A 19,780-nucleotide genomic window follows, 5' to 3' on the forward strand; every position below is an offset into this window, starting at 1 on the left:
TGGACATTGAAGGACTCGTTTCCAACAAAATGCATCGATTATGTCGCAGAGACTTAGAGGGAGCTCTTTCGTTTTATAGCTGCTACTGTGATGAGAGGACCAAGGAGAGCAAACACTGGCAAGTGAGACTTAAAATTGAGACCCTGTGGACTTGGAATGAGTCGAAAGGAAAACTAAGATTTTACTAGACATGATGCTAAGAGGACAGCATCCTAAAGTGAACAAAATAAGCATAATAACAACTACTCTGGGGAAGTAAGGAGGTATATGAGTTGTAAGAGACCTGACGTTGCGCGAGGATTGAGACGAATGAAAACTGAAACAGACAAGGAGATAGTCGCGTCTAATGAAGCGCGTAGAAGAATAAAGTTGATGGCGATGAAAGAAGTGTGCGTAAAGATGTGAATAAAGGAAAAGTGCGATGAAAAAAAGGGAAAGAACAAAAGAAAGGAGAAAAAAGAGACGCACAAATGTGAAAAGGTGTAAAAAGGTAAAAAGGGCGCACACAGGTAACAGTATGAACACGTCCGTCGGCATTCAAAATCGTGTGACAATATGGAGAACTGTAGACAGTGAAAGAGACACAATCGAAGAGTCGACGAGCGTTTGTTAAGTGGGTGGGGGTTTGAAACATGGAATATCAGTACACTGTCAGCTGCAAAGATTATCAACTTGGCGCGCGCGGGTCAAAACAAGCATTGAAGTCCCCGTAGGATCTGTTCTCCCTGCATCTCACGCGAATCCTTAGAATATGGAGACAGACAATGAAAATAAACGCAGTTTTTGTAGTTTATACACTCTCTATTTCTCTTACACAAAAAAGTAAAAAAAAGTACAATACAAACTGCATTAAATTGTTCAAGGCATTAAGTAAAGTACGCGCTAAACGGAGACACTAAAATGAACCCATTTATTCCCAAGATTGATCATAACTTAAATTCTCCTCGCAAAATTAATGTACCGACAAACATGGTGTTAATAAGAATTAGAGAAAATCTAAACTAGCGGATTATTTTTCACTAGGAACGTTATGTTTCATCGAATTCTCAGAATGAAGCAACAAAGAAACACATTCTTATCAGTTGGTAGAATTTTTCTTCACAACTTGGGAGTTAATGGGTTAATGAATTAAAACTAAGGTAAATGAACAAATAGCTTCAACTTTAAATACAAACAGCATCAAAACAATTCACACCAAATACACTGACATTATAAAAAGAATGTTTAGTCGAAATTGTCCCAGCTTGTTTTTAAAATCCTACGTTACATCATATTCAACCATGTGCAAGGTTAACTATTACATTTTATACCAGCATATACCAATGGTAGTTATGAAAATCTGTCAAAAATTAACATTGATTTTACAAAAATTTCTTTTAGAACAGCTGTGAAACAGTATACCTTAAACTTTTGACCACATAACGGGTTCTAATTACACAGCGTGCTCTGAATACCTAAGTATAAATTCTTAAATCTAAGAAAGATATCATCAGACATCTCCAAATTATACTAGGGTAAATTTAAAGCCATGAAAAAAATTTGAACAGCAAATTTTCAAAAAAATGCAAGTTTTATCCCGAAGCCCTGAACCTTTTTAACTACGGCCTAGATTTACATTTATTCATGAACATTTTCACCAAAATAATTCCCACTGAGGACTACATGCCTTACTTCAAGTGTTTCCCTAATTTATTGGCGTAAATATTTTCCTAATGAAAACAAAAAATTCCATGTCACCTACATTAAAAGTCACAGCAATGGAAACTTTAGTTAAAGTAAACTCTGCTTCGCTATTTCCTTGTTTAGATTACATGGACAATTTATCTCTGTCGTCGTTCTCTAAAACAAACTGATGAGTGTTTGATAAAACGGACTAAAATTGATCAAACTCGTTTGATTGAAAGCAGGCCGTTGTAGCCAGCTCTTTGACTTGTTGTAGGCCTTTTCCCTTAGAAATTTCAATTTTTGTTTCAACATTTGTAAGAGTCATATTAAAAAGTCAAGCGGGCGGAAAACAATTGTAGGCTGGGCCCACGGAACTAGAGGCTGACCACACCCCTGAGAGTAGGTCTTATGTCTCTAACATATGGTCAGTAAATTCAACAACATCATCTCTGATGATTACTTCTTCAAATTAAGCTTAGAATGGCAATCTTGGCACCGATGGAATTAGATTGCATTAAAATGGATTCAAAAAAGGTTGAAAATGATAATCAATTTTTTTGTAAAGATAATTGCAAATTGCAACAAAGTAATTTATGACGTAGAAAAACCATTAAGATCAATTCACATATGGCTGCGAAGTTTGCAAATCACATTTTTGAAATTAAAATTTCACCACCTTTTGCAAATGACAAATTGTTTCTTTGCTTATCAAAAGCTTAGAGTATCAACGTAATTAAAACCCAGTGGACAAGCTCCTGGTTGTGTACAAGAAAAGAAACCTTTAAATTATTTTACACATAACTGATTGCAATAAAGGAACAGATCTGAGTGTCATTTTGGCGAAACGAAAACCTCGTAGTCGCCTTCAACAACTTCAGGCATTAACAACAGAAGCCTTGTTGCATCTTGTTCTCTTCGCAAGCATCTAAATTTGTAAAGGTAAAAATATAGCAATTCCACTGAACAAAATATACTGAAATAGTCTGTTTTATTTCTTCACCAAAGTAAAGTCACACATCTCAAGTTCCATCTAACAAAAAAGTGAAAAGTAATGAAAAATAGCCAAAAAGCGCCAAAATGGAGAAGCATTTAAACCTTCCAAGTTCCTTCGTCACTCATTTTGAGATGAAATAAAAAAGTTTTCATTTATGTGATTTCATATTCAAATTTTCTCTTTCCTTTCCCTTGAAGTCAAGAGTGACGTCATCTCCAATCAGCAAAAAGGGCGCCCAGTGTTTGATGTCGCAGAACTTGTCTGATTCTCTGAGGCTTTTCATGGCCAGCTTCAGTGACTCGCTTGCTGGTTTACCTCCTGCAAGATGTTGATAAAAGTATTTCATGAACTCAAGAGTAGCCTCGTCATCAATCGCCCACAGGGACGCCACAATAGACCGAGCACCAGCCCCCATAAAAGCGCGCGCAATGCCAACCACACCTTCAGCCTTGATCTCGCCCCGGCCGCTGTGGCAGCAACTAAGCACAACAAGTTTGGCCCGAAGTTGAGCATTCAACACATCTCCAATTGTTAAAATGTAATCTTCCTCGGTTGGCGCAGTAGATACTCGGTCTGGGTCAGGTGTAAGAGCAATTTCGCCAGTTTCCATACATCCGTGTGCCGCAAAGTGAACTAGGGAAACGGAACTGAGTCTTTTCAACACCTCACGTTTCGTGGCCTGACTGCCAGTGATTGGCGTGATATTCAGAATTTTTCCGATCATTTCTACTTCTTTTTTAGCATACTCAAGCTGCTCCAAGACTTTCTTTCCCTCGCTGTTAGTAACCTCGGATACCAACGGATCTCCTACAAGTAACGCACCACTGCTTTTGTGATAATCATCTGGGCAATCGGCAATGAGTCTAAGACTTGCTAACGATGGAGCGACTCGGATTGTGAACGATTCACACAGGTATTTAGAATTACCATCCTTCAATGCAGCGTAAGGAGCGATCCACAGGGGTCCATCAGGAATAATGAGTAGCTCATCCCCTTCAATCATGTCCGCCACCGGCTTCATAACGATATCATACAAAGTGCTCAAGCATCCGTCTTGTTGGATGTGAGGCTGAGGCTTGGCTTCTTTGGTTTTCTCATCCACTTTCGAACGGCTCTCCCTCAAAGCATCTAAAGATCGATTCTCGCATCTCACATTAAAACGAACACCAAGTTGTGTATAGACACCGAGCATGAACGACTCAAAGGACAGGCTAGATCCCCTATTCTCTGAAACAAAACCTTTGAGTTTACTTTGTCTTAACTGAACTTGTTTTCCTTCGGACACAACCCAAAGATGGACGTTAGCTTCGTCCACTGCCTGAAAGACAGTGTTTGATGGAACGTTTTTTAAAACTGCGCAATCTTCATCTTCTCCCTTGTGGTGACTTGTTCCACCACAAAAACTGGATTCCATGAGGTCGGTCAGAGCTTGAGCTCGTCCTTTCTCAGCAATAAATAAGGCTTCATCTACATTACCTTGTTCTACGAGAACTCTCCACAAACCCGTATACGCCACTTGATGCTGATTTCGAAAATTAACTTTCCACTCATCTTTAGATATTAGAAGTACTCTCAAGGAATTGAATAAGTTTATGCTAGCTTGGTAATGTTCAACGGCTTTAGGCAGTCCACCTTGCAACTCACAAACCCATCCTAATGAATGGTAGGCCTTTGACTCCATGGATTTGTCTCCTACTTCTTTAGCTACTATAAGATGTAGGTTGTGGTACTCTATGGCTTTTTTTAAATCACCCAGACGGCCATAAGCATTGCCAAGATTGCCATAAGAACCACCCTCCCCATGCTTGTCTCCTACTTCTTTAGCTATTTTAAGATGTAGGTTGTGGTACTCTATGGCTTTTTTGAAATCACCGAGACGGTGATAAGCATTGCCAAGATTGCCATAAGCAACACCCTCCCCATGGTTGTCTCCTACTTCTTTAGCTATTTTAAGATTCAGGTTGTGGTACTCTATGGCTTTTTTTAAATCACCGAGACTGTGATAAGCATTGCCAAGATTGCCATAAGAACCACCCTCCCCATGCTTGTCTCCTACTTCTTTAGCTATTTTAAGATGTAGGTTGTGGTACTCTATGGCTTTTTTGAAATCACCCAGACGGCCATAAGCATTGCCAAGATTGCCATAAGCGTTACCCTCCCCATGCTTGTCTCCTACTTCTTTAGCTATTTTAAGATGTAGGTTGTGGTACTCTATGGCTTTTTTGAAATCACCTAGACTAAGATAAGCAATGCCAAGATTGCCATAAGCAACACCCTCCCCATGGTTGTCTCCTACTTCTTTAGCTATTTTAAGATCTAGGTTTTGGTACTCTATGGCTTTTTTGAAATCACCCAGACTGTGATAAGCATTGCCAAGATTGCCATAAGCGTTACCCTCCCCATGCTTGTCTCCTACTTCTTTAGCTATTTTAAGATCTAGGTTGTGGTACTCTATGGCTTTTTTGAAATCACCCAGACGGTGATAAGCATTGCCAAGATTGCCATAAGCAACACCCTCCCCATGCTTGACTCCTACTTCTTTAGCTATTTTAAGATGTAGGTTGTGGTACTCTATGGCTTTTTTGAAATCACCTAGACTAAGATAAGCAATGCCAAGATTGCCATAAGCAACACCCTCCCCATGGTTGTCTCCTACTTCTTTAGCTATTTTAAGATCTAGGTTTTGGTACTCTATGGCTTTTTTGAAATCACCCAGACTGTGATAAGCATTGCCAAGATTGCCATAAGCGTTACCCTCCCCATGCTTGTCTCCTACTTCTTTAGCTATTTTAAGATCTAGGTTGTGGTACTCTATGGCTTTTTTGAAATCACCCAGACGGTGATAAGCATTGCCAAGATTGCCATAAGCAACACCCTCCCCATGCTTGACTCCTACTTCTTTAGCTATTTTAAGATGTAGGTTGTGGTACTCTATGGCTTTTTTGAAATCACCTAGACTAAGATAAGCATTGCCAAGATTGCCATAAGCAACACCCTCCCCATGGTTGTCTCCTACTTCTTTAGCTATTTTAAGATCTAGGTTGTGGTACTCTATGGCTTTTTTGAAATCACCCAGACGGTGATAAGCATTGCCAAGATTGCCATAAGCAACACCCTCCCCATGCTTGTCTCCTACTTCTTTAGCTATTTTAAGATGTAGGTTGTGGTACTCTATGGCTTTTTTGAAATCACCTAGACTAAGATAAGCAATGCCAAGATTGCCATAAGCAACACCCTCCCCATGGTTGTCTCCTACTTCTTTAGCTATTTTAAGATCTAGGTTTTGGTACTCTATGGCTTTTTTGAAATCACCCAGACGGTGATAAGCATTGCCAAGATTGCCATAAGCAACACCCTCCCCATGCTTGTCTCCTACTTCTTTAGCTATTTTAAGATGTAGGTTGTGGTACTCTATGGCTTTTTTGAAATCACCTAGACTAAGATAAGCATTGCCAAGATTGCCATAAGCAACACCCTCTTCATGGTTGTCTCCTACTTCTTTAGCTATTTTAAGATCTAGGTTGTGGTACTCTATGGCTTTTTTGAAATCACCCAGACGGCCATAAGCATTGCCAAGATTGCCATAAGCAACACCCTCCCCATGCTTGTCTCCTACTTCTTTAGCTATTTTAAGATGTAGGTTGTAGTACTCTATGGCTTTTTTGAAATCGCCCAGACTAAAATAAGCATTGCCAAGATTGCCATAAGCACCACCCTCCCCATGCTTGTCTCCTACTTCTTTAGCTATTTTAAGATGTAGGTTGTGGTATTCTATGGCTTTTTTGAAATCACCCAGACGGTGATAAGCATTGCCAAGATTGCCATAAGCAACACCCTCCCCATGCTTGTCTCCTACTTCTTTAGCTATTTTAAGATGTAGGTTGTGGTACTCTATGGCTTTTTTGAAATCACCCAGACGGTGATAAGCATTGCCAAGATTGCCATAAGCCTTACTCTCTCCATGCTTGTCTCCTACTTCTTTAGCTTTTTTAAGATGTAGGTTGTGGTACTCTATGGCTTTTTCTCCCTGATTATAGAGAACTATGACTTTCTTGACATCACCTGAACTTGCACTACCGTGGTCATGACTAATAGGTACTTTTTTCTCCATGGATTTATCTCTCACTTCACTGACAGACTGAAGTCTTAATGACAAGAAGATCCTATTGTTTTTGTCAATCTTTTTTATGTTAAGGTTGCAAATGTGGAAAAAACAAAAAAGGTTATGTTTCTGATCATATTGATATGTAATAGTCCATTTTAACTATAAAATGGCCCGTTAGGAGGGCTTTGCATGAAAGGTAGAGGATTTATCAAAATTCAGTCTTAAAGTCAGTTATGAAGTAAATCTACACTTCAAAAAATGTTTTTTTTCTGTGTGCAGCCTCAAAATTTAAAGCGCAATATCTAGATTTAATCCCTAGTTTCCAAAAACTGAGCAGCACTTGCTCAATTTTTAAATTAATATAGCCTTAACATCAGACAAATGTTTTACAGCAGTGGAAGAAATGAGTCTATAACACAAATACGTGTCTTTAAAATTTTTATTTGTCCATAGGAAAGCACAACGAAAGTTTCCGAGTCTCTAAGTAGTGGCAAAAGGTCGAAGGCAAGAAAATCTGCATGAGATATGTAAACATTACCGAGCTTTTTGTTTTGGCTTATTTTAGAGAGATCATCTACCCAAGTAAGATGCATAAACTGGATAAAATTTAGTCTTCTAACCCTTTAACTCCTGTGAGTGACCAAAAGAGAATTTCTCCTTACAATAGCAATACAATATCAATCAGATAAGTGTTGAGAGTAAAAAAGATATATCAATTTAAAAATAGTTAGTTGATGCAATACTGAATTCTCTGTACTAACATTACAAGAATTGTATGGTTGACAGTAAGGATAATTACAAATTTGGTCTGGGAAATTAAAGGGTTATGTAAACTAATGTACCAGTTATTGGCATGGATAGTAGAATTAAGTCAAATTGGCTAAAAGGAGTAATTTAATTAATAAGTCATGAGGTAATAGCTTCTCCTATGTTTTTAATCACGCACACTTAAAGTATATGAGCTGACAAGTTCCCATCATAATTAATACCCTTCTTTGTATTTTCACCCTTGAAACATCAAATTATGGAAACTTTTTTCCATTATACCAACGGTTAAAAATGAAAGATTCCTTCAAAGGATACAGCTAGTCCCTTATCACACCAAGTGATTGCTTCTTCAAATCTCTTCAATTCAACACAAGCAGAGGCTCCTGTAGGCAACAACACAAAGAAGCATACTATTACTGTAGCTCAATTCTGAAAAAAGAACCTGAAACCATTGAAATCCTTACAGACCAGAAGAAAAAAAAAGACAAAACAAAACAATGCAAAAAAAACTAAACGGAAAAGAATAAACAGGCCCTATTAGGTTTCAGTTAGATTTATTTAGCCTTACAGACAACTGAAACTTCTAAGAACACTTAAATTAGGATCAACAACTCCCACAAAAACACTAAAAGTTAGGTAAGTCCTGATCCTTCTTTTTAAAACAGCTAGACAGTGACTTCAGAGCATGTCCACGAGAGCACCGTTCAGTCGTGCTACATGCCATCTCACCGATTTCAATGAAACTTTGTCAGTTTAAAGGGTCTACCCCAAAACTCCAAAAAACAGTCTGATTTCTGTTTTGGTTCCAGGGGGAGATAGACCACCCCCCGCTTTTTCTTGGTTTTCACCAAGGAAATCGTTTCAAATAGGTAAAATGTATGAAGCTCTCACTGCAATGGTATTCAACCGATTACTTTGAAGATCTGCACACATATTTTAACATCCTTAGTTAATGGCCGCCGCGAGTATCAGTCAGTTTGATCGACGGCTTGTCAATCAACAGAGGCAAATATACGATGGTGTTTTTAGACTTTTTGATTCATCTAAATATTTGTCAACTTTGAGGTCAAATATCACCCGTTGCCAGAAAGCTACAACACTAATCTTAATTACCCTTTATAACCCATCATTTCATCTCTGAAAATCATCAAAAAAATATTTGGGCACTACCGTATTTTTGCCTTGGATACTTTTTAAAATCTGCGACTGTGACAAGTTTCTCTCAACTACACCTGTCACGCAATTCTTGCTCTAGGCGGTCACTTGACAAAATAAACCTACATTTTTTAGCTCTTTATACAAGATGATTGCTCAAGAAAGGTGAAAAATGTGAAAAACTTTCGAGATAATTTGTAGGAATGGCAATTTTCACATTTAGAGAGATGCATGTTGACGGAAGATTAGTGGGAAAATCGTAGCGTTTCTTTCTTCAGTCGTTTATTACTTTGAAGATTTGCTAAAATCAGGACATAGGGCTCTTGTACAGAACAAAACATTCATTAGCCTATACTTTGATCGTCTATTATCATTATCGCACAGTTTACAATTAGGAAACTTTAACAGGAGAGGAGATTTTAAGGTCACATGTCGCCTGCTTGTTGACGTACAAGTTCCGAGTGTAACAACTTCGGCTTTTCCATACCGCGAATGACGGGAAACTCTGCCCCCCTTATTTGTTAGGAATTATAAGAAAGTTCGCATATAACGCGCGCTGTCATTGGTTGAAAGAGCGTGCTCTATGAGAGTATAGAGCATAGAGCTGAGCTAAAGCTGTCACGCCATCTGCCAATTGTACTATGTTCGACCTTTTCCGGGACTTCTTTTCAGCTTTTTTCCGATAATTGGAATTTCGAAACTGAAGCGAGTCGGCAAGTAGCAACAGAAGAATCAAACAAAGGTTTGTAAACATACCAGGCGCCGTAATTTACGTGTGTAAGCCGCTTTCTGCGTGCTTTATAACAGAACAGAGCACAGTCAAGGCTTCTCTATTTGTTAAATATCAATAGCCCCATAAATTCATTAACTACGCCGTGTTTCCAGAAAATAAGAGTGGAAAATGTTTTTTCCACTTTCCACCATCAAGAAATTCCACGTATAGGAATAGTATTTGTAGGGTCACTGCGTGACCTTTTATGAGAAGTAAAAATTGTTTTTTTTTTTTTTTTCAAGAAGACGTTTCTAAAAAGTTCCTAATCTTCCAAATATCATCTGCATTTGCTATTATTTTCGCTGATTGTCATGGCCTTTCCTGCGTGCACGTGCGAGCTAGTTCATATACGGGACTCTTTCGAGTTTCTCTGGCTGGTGTCGGGCTTATGTGTGTAGGTCTGGTTCAAAAGATATCTGCACACGGGTTCCTATGTTTTCTTCTTTTTCTTTATTTGTATTTTCATTCTCTTGCTTGCATTATCACACATTTATGTTTTTTTATTCCCTCAGCACGTTCCCTCAGATTTGGAAATAGGCCATGAAAAGTCAATATTGACCAGAACTGAAATCCTTTTTTATCATTATTTGTTTCGGAGAACCCCCGTCATTTGTGACTATTTCTCAAGAAAATGTGTTTTTATTTGCTATTTATTTCCATTAGAACATGAAACTAGGTCCTAATAAGTTTTTTTGTCTCGTGACTCCCAAAAACTGTTAGCGACAACATCAATTGAGAAATCAAAGGCAATTACGCCTGAGAAATTCGTATGTAGTCTTCTACCCGCAGAAGGCAACTCCATATAATGACACGTTCTAAGACCTCTGTAAACTAGAGACATTGGGTGATGTTGAGGAGTGAAATATTTACACTAAATCTTTGACCCTTAAACGGATCACGTACTCGTACATGTAACGTCCGGAAAATGTCACGCATGTATAACACCGTAGGCGCACCTGGCGTATTCTATCCACTGACTTCAATAGTAAAGAGATAACTTATTTACTAATTGTATATCAGCAAGCTTATTTACCCTGCTTGAAAAAATCCTTGATGAAGTCTACTATTGTCAGACGAAACGCGTGGGAGATAAATACAAGTTTTTTCTGTCATAATCAATGGTTTGATACCGTAAGTACCAATTTAGGTACATCATTGGGCTTTGATCACAATGATGAAAAAAATTTGCATTTCCTCACGCTCGCCACGTTTATTCTTTGGAAAATTTTTTTACTGGAGGGCGATGTCGCTTAGCTTGGCGCGTCGTGACTCTGGCCGACAAAAATTATTGAGGTGAACTCCATGAAAGTCTAGTCAAATGTTTTAAAAACTTTGTCTACCCCTGATTTGCACGCAGAAAAAAAAGACAAATCCCGAACGGCATTTCAAAACACTTTAATCATTAGTCACTTATGAACTGTTTCATAGCAGCCCGAGGAAAAAGAAAAATTGAAACAACCGGCGTATCGGTCAAATGAATTCCAATTTTTTCAAGGAGTTGGTAAGTTCATTTTTCCTAGTAAATTTAAGTGGGGGTCATTTTTTTGTGAAAGCCGATCAAAGATAGACATCTCTGAAATGTCTCTGAAACTCTTTTTAAAAAGAGCGTACACTTTCGTATATTTTCCTCCTTCTCGCAACAGCGCAACATACATTGTTAATCCAATGTAGTGTAGGTGTATCAGTTGTATTACGTCTTCATAGTGATGCCATATAAGAAATCGATTGTCTAAAAAGCCCTCAATTCAATCTAACACTCGAATTGATAAAGTCAAGATGGTGCAGTTGTCTTGTTCATTTGCAACTAACTGTAGAACCAAATGTTACTTTTCTCGCGCTTGCCAGGGACGGCAAAAGCTCATACCTCTAAATTCGTGGGTATACAGCTTAAAAAAAAAAAAAAAAAAAAACATTTGAGAGACGTCGATGTATCCCAAACATGCGTTTCGTCCGAGATGGACCTCATTCTAGCGCGTATTGGCTTATTTGGAGATTACGAAGGCCGCGATTTCACGATGTACCTCAAATATCGTGCACAACTTGGTGTGTGATTCAGACCTTCGGGTTCGTAAATGCCGGTTTCCTCCTCATAAAAATCGGAGACATAAAGTGAGAGAGAGAGAGATGAATCTGCAGATGGCAGAAGAAATCAAAGCTGGTGGCGAGTCTTTCTGGTGGCGGCAAGGTGACTTTAAACCTAAATAGAACGCGTACTGTAACTGCTATCTTAGAGTCGACAATGAATAAGGAAGAAGGGCAAGAAGAGCTCTTATCTGAACATCAGTTTTCCTAACTGGTGATTTGTGACTGAGATGAACTTTATATCATATGATTGCTAGGGATACGCAGGTACTGTAGAGGCGCTTACGTAGATAGAGGTGGGCGATCCTCCCTCTGACTTAAGAACTGCGACAAGTTTATAGCGCAGACCAACTGGCACAGTTTGAAGCACCTCAGGGTCTCACTAGGCTCGTCACATTAGAAACCTTCAGCAAACTGGTCGTAGAAGCGGGTGGTTATTAGCAAACACAGATTTCTGAACGTAGGTCATCGCGAGAACTATACCCAATCCGTCATAGATGGAACAAGAAAGCGAGATATTCTTGCTAAAAGAAGGATGTATCAAGACGTTTCAGTCATTGGCTGCCATCCAAATGTACCCTGACAAAGACAAACACAGTGAAGCCGACAAAAAAATTCCGCCTAGGATAAGATCAAGATGAAATGGACTAAGACCGGCTTGCCATTCTATAGGGGACGGCTACGTTCGAGGTCGGACTTCAGGTAAAAATTCTGACGAACAATCCCTAACTAGCCAAGAGGACTTTGGATGGGCTCTGTGGAAAACACAAAAAACAGCCACCTTTTCTCAGAAAGCAGGGAATTATCTCCTAGACGTGTGCTGGGCAAGGGAGGAAACTAGTAAGACAACCGCCTCTAATGTCATTTCCCAAATATCGAGAGAGTTTAAGAGACGACACCAGCCAGAAATGTTGTCTAAGACTGACCGGTTGATACAGCAGCAAATCGCTCGATACTTCAGCCGGTTATCTGCTGTAACAAAAATTGGTTTATTGATGAGGTACTCCTCTGTAAATATGAATGAGGACTGAGAGGCCGATGCCAGCTTCAGAATTCGAAACTGACCGAACAAGGCAGAAGATAAGGAGGGACCTTGCAAAAGTTAGACGAAGACTGCAGGAGAGGGAACAGCTGCTATTAAGCTAAAAAAAAAAACAACACACATTCGCATCTCACTTTTCTGTCATATTTATTGTCTTTGCTCACGAAAACAACTGGCTATGTCTTGGGATTTCATTAAGGGAAATTTGCAGGAAGGCTACTTGTCAAATTACTGCTGGCTCATTCTTATTCAAAAATTTTACAAGTCACGCAATTAAACGCCGGCAACACTCGATCTAGAGAGATGTAGATTTATATGTAATAATAGAATGCTTGAAAAAATATGCAGATATGTTACGATCGAAGCAGGTAGATTATTCTGAAATTGTTATCTTGCAGATAGCATGAACAACGCGCTTGAATAATTCCTACAGAGAGTCTTCGGGTCACACAACAGATGTTAGCATAGCGCAGTTCTGTATGGAAATGTTCGATGACGGTAAGTGACAACGTCAACACTATTTTAATTTTATTTTCGGGATAGAAGCACAGTTTTTAGTCCGATAGAACAATTTATATTTGCTCTCGAGCGAGAGCGCAGAATTTCTCGTCTGTGAAAGCCGAAGTTGTAGCACACTGGAACATGTAGTAATATCAGCCAACACGCAGCATGTGACTTTAAAATCTCCTAAAATGAGCAGTGATGATGGTAAACAATCAAATTATAAAATAACGAATGTTTTGTGCAGTACAAAAGCCATATCTGCTCATTTTAGCAAATCTTCAAAGTATTAAACGACCCAAGAAAGAAACGATTTTCCCATTGATTTTTCTTCTACATGTATCTCGAAAGTTTTTCTCGAAAGTTTTTCACAATTTTTACCTTTCTTGATCAATCATCTTGTATAAAGAGCTAAAAAATGTAGGTTTATTTTGTCAAGTGACTGCCTAGAGCAAGAATTGCGTGACAGGTGTAGTTGAGAGAAACTTGTCACAGTCGCAGATTTTAAAAGGCATCCAAGACAAAAATACGGTAGTGCCCAAATATTTTTTTGATGATTTTCAGAGATGAAATGATGGGTTATAAAGGGTAATTAAGATTAGTGTTGTAGCTTTCTGGCAACGGGTGATATTTGACCTCAAAGTTGTCAAATATTTAGATGAATCAAAAAGTCTAAAAACACCATCGTATATTTGCCTCTGTTGATTGACAAGCCGTTGATCAAACTGACTGATACTCGCAGCAGACATTAACTAAGGATGTAAAAATATGCGTGCAAATTCTCAAAGTAATCAGTTAAATACCATCGCAGTGAGAGCTTCATACATTTTACCTATTTGAAGCGATTTCCTTGGTGAAAACCAAGAAAAACCGGGGCGGTGGTCTATCTCCCCCCGGAAAAAAAACCAAAACAGAAACCAGTTTGTCGTTTTGAGTTTTGGAGTAGACCCTTTAAACAGGCAAAGTTTCATTGAAATCGGTGAGATGGCATGTAGCACGAGCGCCCGGTGCTCTCGTGGACACGCTCTTAACATATCTGACACCTGTGACTCATTGGACTTAAGGAACTAAAATATTCATGCTGAAATTTTGCTTTGCATTCCGCATTGAGTTCCTCACCCGGTTCAAAATAATATTCTCATCATGATTAATGGAAGTAATGGCGTAGCAGTCAAGAGCTGGATTCAAATGTACATCAGGGTGGTCTCGACCTCTTAATTAAAGTCCATTGAGACAAGATTGAACTCTATTTAACCTCATTTTAACCTTAGAGTGTTGAGTTCTTTTTTTTATTATTATTATTATTATTATTATAGTATAGCTAACATATCTAACCTCTCGCAATTGCCTTGAGGAAAGTTGGATTTATCTCAATGGCTGCTTCTGCATCCTTTAGTGAATCCTGGTGATTTCCTGTTATTGAAATAAATATCTCTGATTAGCCATACATGTTGCAAACCAACTACCATTACTATAATTTTGAGAAAAACTTGTGATGCTCGTTGATATCTGGGGTAAGAGGTTACTTCTTTGTATATTTGAGAGGCCAAGATAAGATGTAAATTTTTCCGGGCATGCATTCAAAATGATCACCTTTTTCAGAAAACTACTACTGACAACTCAATAGCTTCAAAATAGAAAAAAAAATGCCTATTAAAGCTCTCATCATCTTACCAAGTTTAGAATGTGCAATAGCCCTGTTGTTGTGCAGTTTGGCCTTCAGTTCTTTCTCGTTGCAGTTCATTTTAATTCCTTTGGTGTAAAAATGAATAGCATTGATGAAATCTCCTTTCTTGAAGGCCTCATTACCCTCATTTCTATAAACATCAGCTGTGGCTGCAAAGAAAAAATAAAATAATTCGAAAAAAAATTCTAAAATAGGTGTCAAAGTCTGTGGTATTATTTAATAATTATTAGTGTATAATCAGAGCTGTTAAGATCTGGAGATTTCAAATCTGCAGATTTTCAATAGTTATGATGATGCCAATGATGTAGGTGACAACATGGGTAAGAATAATGATGAGAGTTAAGCATCACTCAACTTGAGGCAAACCCCTGAGCATTTAAATTTTTGGAGATAGGTTTCCCTAAAATTCCCTTTCCCTGGGAAAAATTAATAAAATGTTCAAATGCCCCACACAAGTTTATGTAAAAGGCGAAATAATTAGCAATTTGACTTTCAACTAGTTGATCAAGCTTTAAAAACTAATTGACCAAGCTTTAAAACCTAGACCTTGAAGCCTTATTTCTTCTGAGCCATTTGTTAGTGAAAGTACACTATCTACCTTAAACACCTCCATATTCAATGATAATTAACACTTGTATTCTACTGGAAATTAGATGTGACAGTTTTTATTCAAATTCGCTGACACCAGTCAGGCAGGGTTAAACCCCTCCCTTCCCCCCTCTTTGGCTTGGATGAAGATCAAATACCTGTGGGTTGCTCGAGGAGAAGGGAGGGAATGTTGAAGGTTTCAAAGTGATTATGTTTCATTAAAATAGAAATATGATGGTGATGATGATGATGGTACCTATGATGCAAACTTACACAATGGATGTTATATGATGATCAAATAAAGTCTTAACTTATTATAACTTTGTGTTATTACTTTGAACTGTTAGAAAAGAAAATAGCAAAAGTTTCTGTGTCATAGATCTTCTCAATGAACAGCATATTGTAATCATAGAAGAGAGTCATGAGAGTCAGTGTTCATGCAGTGTATGTATCCTTTTCCACATCTGCTTGCATTCTTGAAACTGATCCTGATCGAATAGAAATTGTTCTAACAATTACTGAAGCCGAAGTTGAACCTAGCTCACCTCGTAAAGTGTCCTCGTCAAAATTTGGTGCATTTTCTTTGTCAGGTAAGTCTTCATTTTCACATGGAACTTTAATTGAACTTCTTCCTGTAGCCATAGCAACTGGAAGAAGACTGATGCTTCTTACAAAGTTGTTCTTTTAAGTCAGCCTGGCCTGAAAAAAGGTGATTGCAAATGGTTATAAACATCAGCTCAACATATTACCCAGTTGCAAAATAAATATTTTTTCCCTTCTGAGAATGGGAGGGATACATAGACACAAAATGAAAAGCCAATGAAGAGCTAATGTCAACATGCATCAGACAAACGGCGGCAAGTCACCCAAATTCGTTTTCTCTCCTACTTTCATATTTTGTAGCCCAATATGTCCTAATAATTGTGGTGTAGTTTTTTTGTGAAAATACATTTTAGTTTTTGAGAAATGATTTTTTTCGTTGGACCGCTCAAATATGCAAATTTTCAGTCTGAATATTACCCGAGTTGTGTGAACTCATATAACGAATTTACTTGACCTCCGGTATTTCTGTCGGCATAATCCTTTGTTTTATCAACTAAACTTAATCCCCTGACATTATTGAGGCTGGCAAAGAAATATTTATTTTTTGGTAAATATTTTTGTCCGACATACTTTTTCTATGTCGAAAAGTAGCATCAAAACAAAGACAGTTTTAACAATGACCGATATGACAAAATCTACTGAGCTTCTAGCTTTTAAAAGACAAAAGAATGGTTATAAAGTTACCGTAAAAATTTTATTGTGCAATTGTGTTGTTCTATTGTAAGACGAACTCAAAGTCCGGCAAAATTTACTTGCTAGCGACTATGAAATATACATGGTGTGCCTACTTGTCGCTACCTTTTATTGGCATATCGAGGCATAAATCACTACAATTTGTAAACAAATCTAACACAACACTCTTCGCTAGTTTATTTATGATTTTATATGACCAATAACTGTTTCGGTCATTATATTACGCTTGGGTATTACTTTTTGCCGGGAGCTCAGGTTTTACGTTGTGTTTTCCCCTATCCCAGTTATATTAGAAGCTAGTCACGCAATAATTGATACCAACACAAATGAATAGTTCAAAGCGGGTTGTTGCTTCAACGCTATTGAAATTTATAGTGTTCTGGCAGGAAAGCAAAGCATGATGCTCTGGGAATAAAAACTCTTTGGGGCCTTTTACATGATATCGTAATGAGTTTTGTTCAGAGTGAAATTATTCGAAACGAGTCATTTGTGAATGAGTTTATTGAGGTTTTCATTCCAGAACGAAACACTTATTCTGGACGACCTTTTGTACCTGTGTAAAGTAAACGCGGTACGACACTCATATCTGTATGAATCCTCTTTAGGAGCGAGGGAAGCATAGAAAAAGGACGTAAATACTTGTTTTTACTACTTGTTTTTATAATCTAAATAATCTTGCATGTAAACGCGGCATGAAATTCATTTCATTCCGGAATGAAACCCATTTTGGAATAATGTAAAAGGTACCTTATTGACGGACCATTAGATTGTTGATGCGGGGAAGGGGGGTCCTTTTCCATTGAGCCCGTGCTCGATTTTTTCGGGGGTTATTGCCCAACACCCTAACACCCCCCCCCCCCGCCCGCATCAAAAATCTAATGCTCCGTCCCTAAGATGCTTTCAGGTCCTACAACTTTTCCTGTGATAAAAGAATTTGGATATAAAAGTATTACTCGTGTTGTTGTTGTTGTTTTTTTTACATTACCGAGCGAATTTCAAGTGATAATTTCAGGAAGTAAGAAGCAACAACAAAAGGATTCCCATCAAAGCGAGGTGCCATTTTCAGTCATACCTGGTCGGACACCTTGAAAACAAAGGATGACACGCAAGCTGTTTACTGCAAATTTGACATGAAAATAATTCTGATGCCTCTTTGAAAAGAGAAAAAGGCTTGAAAAGTAGACATCGAGAGATCTTTGGCTATGTTACAAAAGAATACGTTATGCACTAGAAGTGCACAGATCGAGTTCCGGATGCACTTGAATAGTCTGTTTAACAAATGCAGACGTACAGTTATTTTAATCCCTACCAAATTATGTCAAGACGAAAAAAAACAAAAAAAAAGTACAGCCGTCCTGCCTCGAGGCAGGACAGATTTTGTCAGCATAAAAATCTGACAGATCAGTGCCTAAAGTTTTTATAAGTAAATAACCACTTTACGTGAATTTTACGAGGTGAGACTGACAGCTCGTAGTTGGAAAATCACATCTTTTGTTTTTAGGTGCTGACAGGGCTGGTGGGGGATGTGGGGAAGGAGGAGATCAGAAATTGGTGAGGACGCTTGTCGTACCTTTCAGGGGTCAAAATCAGTGTACTGGTACCTTTTATGGTGTCTCCAACTTTGGTGGACTGCCAGAGACCTAGCTGGTACCTTTTAAGATGTTTTTCGCTCAATAAAATACCTGAAATAAGCAATTAATAAGAACTAGGACGATTTTAATGATCTGACTTAAGCCTCTAGAGCACATCGATAAAGAAGTTCTTATTTTTGGAATTTTTCAATTTTTTTTAGTTTAAATTGGTACTTTACGGGGGTAGATATCTTTTGTTGCCACTCCCACACGGATAAGACTCAGGTACCTTTTATAATTTTATAGGGGTCGTTTTCGAAATTCCGGCCCGCATCCTCGCCCTCTTATATAAAGGGGTTCCCGGGGGGTGCTGATACGTGCAGCACACTTGAAATTTAGCAAAGGCAAATTTTGATGGGATTTTCGGTGAAGAGAAAAAAGTTTTGTCAGCGTCTTGTAGCCACTGCGGAAGGGCCCTTTACCACTGTGTGCTTAATTACGCGTCCCACCAGTTTGCGGGAAGCCTACAAAGTGCTCAGACATTAGTATAGAAAACTCCGCCTCTGTCTTGATTTTTGAAAATTTCAAGATTTACAAAAGACAGTCCTAATTGACTGAGATAAATTGGGCAAAAAAATCATCATCTGTATGTTGCAAGTTCGTATAATTCGTAACAGAAGCAATTGAAATTATTTAAACCAGAGGCTGTAGTAGCTAGTTAGGTAAAGTCTGTATTTAAGCAGTGGCCCATCAAGGCCCTGAGCTTATAATCCTGGATTCCTCACATGAAGCGACTTGGTATTACTACTCCTCCCTAGACATGATGACAGTCCACCCCATGGTTACCCCGCCTCCCCCCTCCCTCTTCCCTCTTGTCATTTCATCAGGTTCCCCTGACTAATTTCTGGTACCCATTTATACTCCTGGGTGGAGAGGAGTACTATGAGAGTAAATTATTTTGCACAAAAACAAGACACATGACCTGACCAGGTTACAAATGCAGATCTCTTGACCCTGACTCCACCTCACTGATCATAAGGCCACCGTGTCTCCACAAGAGGGGAGAGTTTATGGTGAATCCTTTCTCATAAGAAACAACTTTTGCAAAACCAAAGTAAAATTCTCTTAGCTGGTTTTTAAATAGGGATTAATGGTCAAAACTTACAAAATGTGTAAGTTTTTTATTCAATTTCCTCCAGTTGAACCGACATCCATATGTGTGCAGCTGGCTGTTAGTTCAACTGGACACTTATGACAGGAAAAACAATGAAATATATACACTAATGCATGCTGATGTATGTTGATATGGATTTCAATTTGGTACAGGTGCTGATGTTTGTGGTTTATCAGTATATGTATATTAAACTAATTGTTTTTGCAATCATTTCACGTTTACACTGTTTTGTGCACAGAATTGATTTGTCTTTGATGCTAAATTTAACTATCCTGATAATCCAGACTAGTTGTTTTTCAAATATCATAAAATCCTTGCTGGCTGTCTTCACGTACAAAAAATTTCAAGAAATGTAGAGGAACAAGGAAATCAATTGTTCT

At 38.3% G+C, this 19,780-nt stretch overlaps 1 protein-coding gene across 1 annotated transcript; it reads right to left on the bottom strand.

The window, feature by feature from the left end:
• Positions 1–789: 789 nt before the first annotated feature.
• On the bottom strand, positions 790–16,036 carry LOC149038098 (uncharacterized). Its single transcript, XM_089187177.1, has 5 exons — positions 15,905–16,036; positions 14,759–14,920; positions 14,420–14,497; positions 7,848–7,915; positions 790–6,839 (listed from the first exon to the last, which is right to left on the bottom strand). Exons 1-5 carry the CDS (start codon positions 15,999–16,001, stop codon positions 2,808–2,810), a joined length of 4,437 nt encoding a protein of 1,478 aa, XP_089043303.1. The 5' UTR covers positions 16,002–16,036; the 3' UTR covers positions 790–2,807.
• Between the last annotated feature and the right edge of the window lie 3,744 nt (positions 16,037–19,780).

The sequence above is a fragment of the Pocillopora damicornis genome, chromosome 11 (genome assembly GCF_964200805.1).
Source record: "Pocillopora damicornis chromosome 11, jaPocDami1.2, whole genome shotgun sequence".
Lineage (NCBI taxonomy): Eukaryota > Metazoa > Cnidaria > Anthozoa > Scleractinia > Pocilloporidae > Pocillopora > Pocillopora damicornis.